Below are 12,339 nucleotides of genomic sequence, written 5' to 3'. Positions count from 1 at the left end.
CAGGGTCAGAAGCGGAAATGCGACATCGGAAAACAGGCCCATTGAAGCTGGTGTTCCGCAGGGCAGTGTACTTGGTCCCATCCTGTACACCATGTACAAGATAAGGTTTGGTTTGGTTGTGGCAGCGTGTTTGCCTACAACATTCTCCACCTGCACAGCTCTTGCAGGAGGGTTCCACCGTGGCACGTGCTGCTCACGGAATAGTGGGTTCTGACGAAACCGATGCGGCAAGTTGCTGCCCACAACGGTCGGACACTTTGTAGATGTCTCTGCACTTCCGTAACGATGCAGTGCATCGATCAAGACCAGGTGGTGGCCACGATCAGTGACAATGATGCTGCTGATCCTCTTCTTGTAAACAGGTAGCCGGGTCGTGGCTACAGTTATTCCTCCAACGGTCATTAGGAATAAAACATAAGACTTGGAAGAGGTGCCTTTATTCTTCGGCTGTCAGATCAGAACTAACTAACTTAAGATAAGGAGAGCTTAGTCGTAACCCTAACTCGCACAGCCGTCGGCCAACGCCCGTCGTAAGACCATATGCGTCGTCCGTCTTCGTGTCCTTATCTTAGATAACCATTGTTAACTACTCTCCTTTTTTTAAAACATGGACGTCCTCGGCCATATCCATGTTAGCGAGGATTTGAGTCACCACTATCGAGGCTCTGCTTCGCCGTCTGATAAATCTTTATCTTTATCGATACGCAGAACGCGAAGCAGTTAAGCGCTGCTGCAGCTGGCATTTTGTTGTAGGTAATTGCAGCTCCGTTATATGCTGCGGGCTTTTTTCGTTTAGTGAAAAAAGGACAGGCTTAAAGTGGAGTGGAGTCTGAGAGCACTTCGTTGCGGTGGAGAGGCGCATGGGTTATCCTTGAATCGCTGCGAATGGTAAGTCGTAGCCTAGGACGTGATATCTGGCGTATGGTATGAGTGCGATCGGAGAAGATACATATCATAAGATGTATAAGATACACCATACAAACTAAATAATGATTTTACAAAATTCAACAATTTCTTATTAGCTAGTATTTTCATCTAAATATTAATACAAACTAAATATTATTTCTACAAAATTCAACAATTTCTTACTAGCTAGTATTTTCATACAAACTAAATATTAATTTTACAAAATTCAACAATTTCTTATTTTCATCTTAGCCACCTTAAGCAGCAAGTTAGCCTTTGTGAAACCCTCTTTCAAAATCGCCTTTAGGATTAGTGTTAATATTAAGTGAATTACAACATTTACTTTTGAAAGAGTGAAAGCAGATACGTTATTTTCAATTTAAGCTATTGACTACGGTTGTGTGAGCGTTCTTCTGAGCCAGAAATTCGACATCGATGGTAAGACTCTACCTCTGCAAGTTTTCAGAGTTTGGGGTACCTAACACAATTTGGTACATTAAGCCTGGGAAACAATATTTTTTTTTTTTTTTATTTTGTTTTGGTGGCCCTTATCGAATATTGTCCTTATGGACCACCCTACCATTAATTAGGACCGTTGTCCCAGTATCAGCTTCGACCCTGTTCTCGACATACAAAGGAGTAAGCTTATCTCCCAGTCTCTTGTTGGTTTTTACTAAAACTCTCTCACCTACGTTAAATACCCTATTCTGTCGAGCTGGATTGTCACGATTTAACTGCTCCTGCTGTGCCTTTTTAAGGTTCATAATTATGTCCGGGGCAGAGTCAGCACTAGCATGGATGATCTCAATAGGTTTTCTATTAATGACAGAGTGAAATGACCTATTGTACTCTATTGTCGCCTGAAGGAATAATTGCGTGACATCGTCTATTTTCCTCTCCAATTTTAGACACCTGGCAATTTCTATAAGAGTACTGTGGAATCTTTCCACCTGTCCATTTGATGTGCTGTGTAAAGGTGGGGCAGTTGCTATATCGATATCGTAATGATTTTTCAGCATGGACCGTATAGTTTCGGAGTTAAACGATGCCTCATTATCGCAATAAATCGATCGAACATTAGAGAAGAGATTCACCAGTTGAAGGATTGGAATTTTTACATCTAAAATGGCGCGCGATGCTATTGGCTGGACCACCGCAAACTTGCTGAATTTATCGACAGCAGTGAGAAAGTACTTTCCTCCTGTTGAGAAGATGTCCATGTGTAACATCTCTCCCACCCGCGATGGTATTGGCGAAATTCCTAATTCCTGCTTCAATGGGTGCCTATTATATTTTGCTTTCTGACAAATCCTGCAGTTTAGAACGATTTCAGTTGCTATTTTGCCCATTTTTGGAAAATAATAGTCAAGCAGCACTTGTTTAATATTTTCCTAGGCAGCTCTGTGAGCCCTGTTATGCTCCACAACTAGTATTTCTCTTTGCTCGTCCGGTCTGATAACGTCCGACACCCAATACTTACAATACCAAAATCTAGTGGCCGGGAAGAGCCGAACCAGGCTATCTTGAATGCGGGCCAAAATTGGAAGCTTACAATGTATGGCGTTCACGACGTTGGGCTTTACTACGTCTTTCACTAAGTCCACCAATGTCTCCCAATCAGAAAAATCAATTTGATGTCGAGTCTTAGTACCAAACACAATAAATAGTCGCTTATTTGACGTGGACGCCTCCTGCAATATGATTTGGTTTTGAAAACAGTTAACTGGCTTTTCCGTGGCATCAATAACAAGTGTTGATGACTCTTCACTGTGAATAGTGGCTCGATCCGACTCCGCTGAACTTTGCAGAGTGTGAATACGTTGCCGCGACAAAGCGTCCGCCACACAGTTTTCCTTTCCTGGCTTATACATGAGCTTTGCACCACTTTCTTCAATGCGGGCCTTCCAGCGCTTGAGTTTTGAATTAGGATTCTTATCAGAAACCGCAAATATAAGGGGCTGATGGTCCGTAAATATGTTTATGTCACTTTTCCCATAGAGATAGTGACGAAGACTATCCAAGGCCCATACAATTGCTAGTAGTTCCCTTTCATTCGTGGCATAATTTAATTCCCTATCCTTCAACGTTCTGGATATCATCGTTATAGGCCTATTTCCCTGAGACAAAACTGCACCTATGCCAAAGGATGAAGCATCAGTTGTCAAATCAAATGGTCGCGTAAAATCTGGGTAATGGAGGATAACGTCCTCTGAAGCAAGAATATTTCTAAGCTTGTCAAATGCGCTTAACTGGGACTCATCGAAGCTCACCGAAATGCCTTTTGAACGTTATTTGCTGACCCTGCCACCTTCACCCTTCAGTAACTCTGTCAAAGGTCTCGCTATTGATGCGAAATCTTTGATGAAGCATCGATAGTAACTCGCTAAGCCCAAGAACGATCTCAGCTCGAACAAATTACTTGGCTGTTTAAAATCCTTGATGGCTTTTACCTTGTCCTGACTTGTCCTAGTACCCTCCTTTGTCACAACAAAACCGAGGAAGTCGACACTTTCTTTAAAAAAGTGTGACTTTTGCTTGGACACTCGCATGTTGGCGTCCTGCAGGCATTTTAAAACATCCGCAATATGGTCAACATGAGATTCTTCAGTTTCTGAAAAGACAATAACGTCATCCACATAGACGTAACAGATCCTTCCTATTTTCTCCCGGAGGACATCGTCTATTGCCCTTTGAAAAATGCTTGAGGCATTCTTTAGTCCGAAGGGTAGCCGGCAGAACTCGTACTTGCCTCCATTGACCGAAAAAGAAGTTTTCTCCCTGTCCAATTCCGCAAGCTCTATCTGGTGGTATCCGGACTTAAGGTCGAGGGTAGTGAAAAATTTGGCCCCTCCCAGATTGGACAGTATCATATTTATACTCGGCATGGGGTATTTATCGGCAATAGTTTTCAAATTTTACTTTCTGAAATCGACTACTAAGCGTTTATTGGGCGATCCCGAAGCGTCGGAGCCCTTTTTATCGACAACCCATATGGAGTTATTGTAGGGAGACCGAGATGGGCGAATAATGTCATTTTTTAGTAAGTCCTTAATCTCTTGATTGACAAAATCGGCAGCACCCATCGGAAACGGGTACAGTTTTGAATAAACCGGCTCATTATCCTCTGTCCGAATAGTCGCTACAACATTTGCGTTGAACGGCAACTTCTTATTTGGGTCAGCAAAGGCCCCTGAGTATTTAGACATCATCTGCTGAAAAGTTTCTTGCACTGTTGGGGGCACGACAATATCCTCAATATTCGTAAAGTTAACCTGAGCGCATTTTTGAAAGTGCAGATCCTCACGTCCCCCATTAAATCTAATAGAATTGCTTTTAAGATCAATGGTGGCACCTACTTGCGCTAACAGGTCAAGGCCAATTATGCCGTCAAAAGTTTTAAGCCCGGGTAATAAGAAGAAAGGGCTTTCTACACCAAAAAGATAAAACTGGCATTTGTGTTCTATTTTTTCGACCCCATGAAGCGACTTGACAGTAAATGGAGAATCAACGGGAATTGAAGTCACCCAATCTCTCTCTTTATGTAGCTCTTAGAGGCCCCAGTGTCAACTAGAAACTTTCGTGGTTCCCCCGCTACTGTTCGTTGGACGAACGAAAGTAGGGACGATCCCCCTAAAAAATGCACGGCATCACTTTCATAGCCCGTTTTTTCTTCATCATCTATGTCATCTACCGCGTCAGTAGCAATCTGATTATAATAGTCCTCGGTTTGACCACCCTTTTCTTCTTCAAACAGATGATTAACCCTTTGACGCCTAAAGTCAGACAACCTTTGAGAGTTCATCGGTCTCTTGTGTAAACTTTGTGGCTGTGCATCCAGTGCCTGCAGTGCGGAAGAACCCTGAGAGCGCTGAAAGTTTGTCGCTTGACGGAATTTAGACGATGTTGGATCTACGTCCATCTTCTCTAATGGTGTATTATCACCAACGGTTCGTTGACCTTGATCCCTGGTAAAATATGGATTTTTCCACCCCTTTTTAAGTATCTGTTTGTAGGTGGAATCGGGTGTCCCTTGTAACGGATTACTCTGGGCCTGCCTAAGATGTTTCTCCTCTATGGACCTGGCATACTGTGTGGCAAAGGCATGCCTCTCGTGGTTTGCCTCTATTTCCTTAGCCATTGCCAAGGCTGATGGCAAGTCCCTAGGTTGAGCAGCAAAGAGCACGTCTGTTAAGTTTCTCTTCAGACCGGAAACAAATACACGTAGGGCATCAGCCCTATACTTTTCATTCATATATCGAGCATGGTCAGTCTCATATGTCATAGTTGTCTTATTTGTTAGGAGTGTCAGCTTCTTCTCAACCTCCTCATAAAACTGTGTAATAGACATCTGCCCCTGCCTTAGTATTGTGAGCTCTTGCTCGAGCAAGTATAATGGACGCTTATCAGAATAGGTAAAGTCAAGGCGGCTTATAATAGCCTCAAAGTTAAAAATAGTATTAAAGGATGAAAGGATAGAATCAGCAGATCCCCTAATCTTGTTACGGATTATTAGAACAGCCTGATAATGCTTAGAACTCCCGTCAAAACGTCTGAACAACTCATATGATGCTAGTGCTGCCTGTCGCCAAGAAACATATTTTCCCTGTTAGCCATCAAACTCTGGCAATGATTTTACCGCCTCAAGGCCTTCGTCACAAGGCGTATTACCGGTTACAGCAACTGGCGAGTATACCGCAGTATCAGGAGCAGATAGTGTCGCAGCGCTAAACCTATCAGTGACTTTCTGTAATTTCTCTTCAAACTCTTGTTTCTGCACCTGTAATGCGGCCGAAACCGCAGCATTTATGATTGCCTGTAGCTGTTGTGGATCCATACTTTGTTTTTTCTGTGCTACTATACGTTCGGCGGCCTCTTCTGATAACGCGAGGTTATTTAGCCGAACAATCAAGCTTTCCGACTCTGAATCGCTCATACAGTCGTCTCAAAAAAATATTGGACCGTCGCCAAGCTAGGCGCTAAACTAAGCGCTTATCTATTTACTGTACTCTTCTCCGCGAATTGATTTTACTGATTTGAGAAAAGAAAAAAACCGCAACACAGAGAGAAATAAATACTATAATTTCTTGACTTAAATGCCGTCACTGTTTTCAAAAGGAAATGTTTTATAAGAAATAACACAAATCTAAATATGTTATTTTATTAGCGATTCTTTTAATTTTTCCTGGCAATTCACAAAAGGGTTTCACTTACATGAATCTATGAAAGTTTTCCTTCCTTTTCGCAGTCTTCTGTGTGGTCCAGACCACGTTACCAGTTTTGAAATGATGATTTTGTGTTTCCTCGTGTTTTCGAGGCTTGGAGATTTCGTCGGGGTCTTCGACTTGGTTGGGCGCCAGATAAGGTTTGGTTTAGTTGTGGCAGCGTGTTTGCCTACAACATTCTCCACCTGCACAGCTCTTGCAGGAGGGTTCCACCGTGGCACGTGCTGCTCACGGAATAGTGGGTTCTGACGAAACCGATGCGGCAAGTTGCTGCCCACAACGGTCGGACACTTTGTAGATGTCTCTGCACTTCCGTAACGATGCAGGGCATCGATCAAGACCAGGTGGTGGCCACGATCAGTGACAATGATGCTGCTGATCCTCTTCTTGTAAACTGGTAGCCGGGTCGTGGCTACAGTTATTCCTCCAACGGTGATTAGGAATAAAACATAAGACTTGGAAGAGGTGCCTTTATTCTTCGGCTGTCAGATCAGAACTAACTAACTTAAGATAAGGAGAGCTTAGTCGTAACCCTAACTCGCACAGACCACAGCCGTCGGCCAACGCCCGTCGTAAGACCATATGCGTCGTCCGTCTTCGTGTCCTTATCTTAGATAACCGTTGCATTGTTAACTTACACAGCCGACATGCCTGTCGCTGAAGAGGAGGGCCTTCTAGTGGCTACATATGCCGACGACACGGCATTTTTGGCCTCTTCAATCTTGCCAGAGGAGGCTTCTGCACGACTCCAACGCCAGCTGGACATCCTTGACCCGTGGCTTCGAAGGTGGAACATCGCCGTCAACCATGAGAAGTCAGGCCAAACGACGTTTACAATGAGGAGAGGCGACTGTCCTGGAGTCAGTCTCGGAGGCACCCCAATTCCAGCCAGCCCTACACCCAAATATCTGTGTATGACCCTGGACAGAAGGCTCACCTGGAGAACCCACCTGCAGCGCAAACGGACGCAAATCGGGATCAAGCTGCGTCAGCTCAACTGGCTCATTGGAAGGAGGTCCAGGCTGAAGCCAAGAATCAAGCTCCTTATATATAAGTCCATTGTAAAGCCAATCTGGACCTATGGTATCCAGCTATGGGGGACGGCGTGTCAAAGCAACCGAAGGATCATTCAGATCGCCCAAAACAAGGCCCTAAGAACTTTAACTGGAGCTCATCCGTTCCACGACAATGCGACAATCCACGCCCAACTGAGAGTCCCATATGTGAGCGAAGAAGTTCAGCGATTCGCCAATAGGTACGTGGAGAGGCTGGACCGACATCCTAACCCTGAGGCCATCAATCTTCTGGACAACAGCTACACCACAAGGAGGCTGAAACGGACCCACCCACTGGACCTCTGCCACTCGGGCGAACGGGACTGAGCTGCAGTTGTAAAACTAACAAGGCCCACTACCATAAAGGGCCCGACAATAATTAACTTGAATTCTATCGCTAAGGTCAACTGTTAAAATTAGTTTCCTAGGATAAGCAAACATTGTACTACTCAATATTTCATTAAGTTAAGGTCCCATTATACAATTTAATTATTGTCCATAACTTCGGACAGATTTTAAATATAACTATTGATTGATTAATAAAAAAAAAAAAAAAAAAAAAAAAAAATAAATCACCGCCCCCCGGTGAAACAACGGTCCTCAACGAGGCTACAAAACGTGAAGCTGCTATCGCCCACTTGGTCATCTGCTTCACCATTTACAAGCTTTGTCAGAGCAACGTTATTTAAACGTTTCTGGTCGTTGCAAGCCTTAATGTCTTAATGTCATTCGTGCAATAACGTGCATCTTAAATAAATTTTAAAAATAATATAACTTATATATATGTATATAAAACAAATATATGTCAAGTCCTATTTCGAGTTTCCATTTTTCTTCTTTTTAGGAGTGGAATGATATGAACCTTCGTTGGAATTCCAGCGAATTTGGTGGAGTGCGAGACCTAAGAATTCCACCTCATCGATTATGGAAACCGGATGTGCTTATGTATAACAGGTTAGTATTGTAACTGTGAAAGATTATGCCGGACGAATCTAGTTGACAAAAGATTTGGTCGTAAAGAATTCAATATTTCCATTCACGTGTTTAACTAAAGCACTATGGGCAAAAAGTCCCAAATTGTGGTATTTTTACCATTTTTGAAGATCTAACTGATTATTCGGAAATGCCCCAGCTTTCGTGCTTTTAAAGATAGAAAGTTGGAAGTTTGCACAGATTCTATTTTTTGGTTAGTTGATCCGACCAACCAAATTTCATAACGATCGGTCGACTAATCCTATAGCTGCCATATAAATGAACGATCGGAAATGGTATTTGGTAAAAATACCAACTTTGGAATTTTTGAAGATAGAAGCTTGGGACTTTTTTGCAGCATAAGGATCGAGCAACTATATCCGATGTTTCCGGCTTTAACTGCAAGGGTATATCATCTTTGCCCTCGCCCGAAGTTAGCTTTCCTTTGCACGCAGAATATAAGTTCAGTTATATGGCAGCTATAGGATATAATCGGCCGATCCATATGAAATTTGGCATGTCGTATTATTCTGCCAAAAATAGCTCTCGTGTAAAATTTGACTCTCTTACTTTAAAAAAACCACGGCCCGGATCGGCCGACTATATCCTATAGCTGCCATATATCTTATTGATCGGAAATTGTATTACTTTTGTGTTTTCAGAGTTAGAGATTTCAAGAGAAGTTAGAGATTTCAAGAGAAGGTTTTTCGTAAAAATGCCAACTTTTGTATTTTTGAAGATAGAAGTTTGGGATTTTTTTTTAGATTTCTTATTATAATAAATTGGGTTATATTATCACATTCTCAGGATCGGTTATCAGGATCGGCCAACAATATCCGATGTTTGCGATATATATCCGGCTTCAAATTGCAAGGGTATATCAACTTCGGCTCCGCCCGATTTGCAACGCGAGTGAGAAATTACGCCTTTCCGCATTACAAATATGTGGTCAACGATTTAATGAATTCTGCAGCGATACTTCAACTTTAGATTCAGAATAAGTTATTTTATATTGTTGTTGTCTGCATTTTAATTTTGTTTTTGTGACTTCCGAATAAGGAGAATAAATATTGCATCAATGGAGCTTACCCATTGCTTTTATATTAATATATTGTCGTTTGGTTAAATTGTTTGCAATTAAAAAGGCATTTCATTATGAGGCCAAATTAAGATTTTTATTACGTTTCTAAATTAACTACATCCAAACTTTTTATTTATCGTCATTGAAAAATATCAATGACCAAACATACCAAATTTGGAATTTTTGAAGATAGAAGCTTGGGACTTTTTTTTTAGATTTTGTTTTGTAATAAATTGGTTATATAATGATATTCTCATTTGAATCGGCCAACGATATCCGATGGCCTTACGATAAACGAAACCTTCCTAAGTCTAAAGGTCAGGGAAATTATTTTGGTTCGCCCTCACTTTGTTCACTAAATCGGGGTATTCCCCTGATCTAAAATGCTCCGAAGTCAAATCCAGAAGTAGTTCGTCTCACAAGTCGACCACTACGTGGTTATGACTTCTTTGTTAACCCGAGACAACACGTCGTACCATATTAAGGGATCCTTTACGATGTTGAATTTTGAATTTGTACCTTTCAGCGCTTCATCGGTCAAACTGAACATGCTCTTTTTTTTTTTATTTTTTTATTTTTATTTTTTTCCGGTCTTTCAGAATTTGGAAATGGTTTGTGCATCAATAAAAGCATCAGCTAGCATTCCTGTATTCATCATAAAGCTTCGAGGCCCAGACGACCGAGGGGCGCTCAAGAAACGATTTGTTAGAATACATTAAGCTATTTGTTAATTATTAAGCTAGGAGGAGTTAGTAAGGAAATTTAAAATTCTATATTTTAAGTTTGAGGGACAGGAAAGAGATGTAATAGAGTAGAGACCATTGTAGTTCGAACATAATACCCTAAAAGGGTCATGCAGTGCATATGTCGAACTACAACGGCTAAGGAACAGAGGACTAAAGTTTCGAGTCCTTCTATTAGGAATGTTAAATTTTAAGCGTTTTAGTAAATGCTGGCTATCTACATCCCCGTTAATAAGGTTATGCAGAAAGACTACACCGAGCATTGTCCTACGATTTGTTAAGCTAGGTAAGTTTATGAGTAAGAGTCTACTATTATAAGATGGAAGGTGAAGATTTGCATTCCAGTTTAGACCTCTAAGTGAAAAAGTTAGGAAATTCTTTTGTACGGATTCTATGCGGTCCTGATGTACTCCATATTGGGGACTCCAGACACATGAACTGTACTCCAGTATAGGACGGACCAAAGAAATGAATAATGTTTTGGTTATATAGGGGTCATTAAATTCTCTTGACCACCTTTTAATAAAACCAAGGACTCCTTTAGCCTTATTAACCATTAAGGAAATATGGTCGGCAAATTTAAGTTTGATGTCTAATAGGATGCCGAGATCATTAACCTGGGTTAATTTTTCTAAGGCAATCCCATTAATAGAATAAGTAGCTTGCAGAGGGCAAGAACGATAAAAAGACATATGTTTGCATTTTGATCCATTAAGTATTAGATCATTAGCTAAACACCATTTTTGAAAGTTATCAAGGTCAGACTGAAGACTGCATTGGGCAGAGATGGATTTGTACTGAAGACAAAGCTTTACATCATCTGCATACATAAGAACTAGAGAGTTCGTTAAAGCAGGGGGCAAGTCGTTTATAAAAAGCGTAAATAATAACGGGCCAAGATGACTTCCTCGAGGGACGCCGGATGTAGCACGGACCAGACGGGACTGTATGTTTTTATATAAGACTCTTTGTGTCCTTCCATCTAGGTAGCTGGAGATCCACGTTAAGAAGTCTTTAGGAAAACCCAGCATATTCAGTTTACTCAACAAGAGTGAGTGATTAACTGAATCAAATGATTTGCTGAAGTCTGTGTAAATTAAATCGGTTTGATATCCCTTACAAAAGCCATCTATGACAAAGGATGTCAACTCCAATAAGTTTGTGGTGGTGGAGCGACGCCTAATAAAGCCTCGAAGAGGTGTTGCAAATGAGGGGTAATTAATTTTTCAAATAACTTTGGAATTGCCGACAACTTAGAGATGCCTCTGTAGTTGGCAGCCTCAGACTCTTTCCCTTTTTTATGTAGGGGAATTATGAATGATTTCTTCCACTTAAGGGGAAAAATCGAGGTTTCCAAAGATAAGTTGAAAAGTCTAAGAAGAGGTTTGCACAAAGCCCTGGCACAGTATTTTAGCGCACAGCCTGGTACTCCATCGGGGCCTGGCGAATAAATGGGTTTGACCCTTAAAAGACCAGATAATAAGTTGTTCTCAGAAAAAAACGGACAGAAAATAAGATTTGCTGCTTGAATGTTATATGCGTAATGCTGATCAGTCAATTTAGGAGGAGAATAAGTTGTTTGAAAAAATTCTGCGAATAGATCGGCAATGGCCTGATCAGAAGTCGCAGAGTTATTTTCAAACGTAAGCAGGGGTGAAAAAGATACGTGTTTACGCTTAGTGTTTACAAAATTATAAAACTGCTTTGGATCCTGAGTAAATTGTAGCCGGCAGCGGTCAATATAATTCCTATAACATTCCGCGTTATGCACGGTAAAATTCGACCGAGCTAGTAGGTATCTTGAGAAATCAACACTACTGCCGGTTTTTTCATATTTAAATTAAAGCTTATTTTTTTTTATTTTTTAAGTTAAAGAGGCACCTTGTAAACCAAGGAGGATTTGTTGAAGCGGACGGATATTTCCAAGGCACACATGAGTAAAAAAATGTATTTAAAGTAAAATAAAATCTTTCTAAAGTGACATTAAGATCAGTGCACGCCTGAATATCAGACCAGTCAAATGTATCAATAAGGCTATTAAGTTTCTGAAAATCAGCTTTACGGAAACAGCGAATCTTATTTACCACGCTCGGAGACATCTGATCGATACCAGGAGTGGTTTCGATTGAGACCTCCAGCGTGGGGTGATATGGATCCTCTGGGGTTGAAAGGGGAAAAGCTCTGGAGAGAGCAGTACCATCAGGATCAGATGCAAAACATAAGTATATAAGCCGACCTAGCGAATTTCTAACATGATTGATCTGACCAAACATGCCCGCGGCGAAGTCATGGTAAGTTATAAGTGACAAAGATGGTGAGTTATCGACGTTGGATCACTTTAATTCTGGGATATTAAAGTC

The 12,339-nt window shown here is 41.3% G+C and overlaps 1 protein-coding gene across 1 annotated transcript in view; it reads left to right on the top strand.

The window, feature by feature from the left end:
• Positions 1–12,339, top strand: part of nAChRalpha7 (nicotinic Acetylcholine Receptor alpha7) — a 1,067,155-nt gene that overhangs the window by 349,289 nt on the left and 705,527 nt on the right. The window contains exon 4 of the mRNA XM_070283181.1: positions 8,028–8,137. Within this exon, the coding sequence (XP_070139282.1) occupies positions 8,028–8,137 (110 nt within the window). The remainder of the gene's footprint in view (positions 1–8,027; positions 8,138–12,339) is intronic.

This window comes from Drosophila bipectinata, chromosome XR (genome assembly GCF_030179905.1).
Source record: "Drosophila bipectinata strain 14024-0381.07 chromosome XR, DbipHiC1v2, whole genome shotgun sequence".
Taxonomy (NCBI): Eukaryota; Metazoa; Arthropoda; class Insecta; order Diptera; family Drosophilidae; genus Drosophila; species Drosophila bipectinata.
This window is presented reverse-complemented; position numbering and strand designations above follow the sequence as displayed.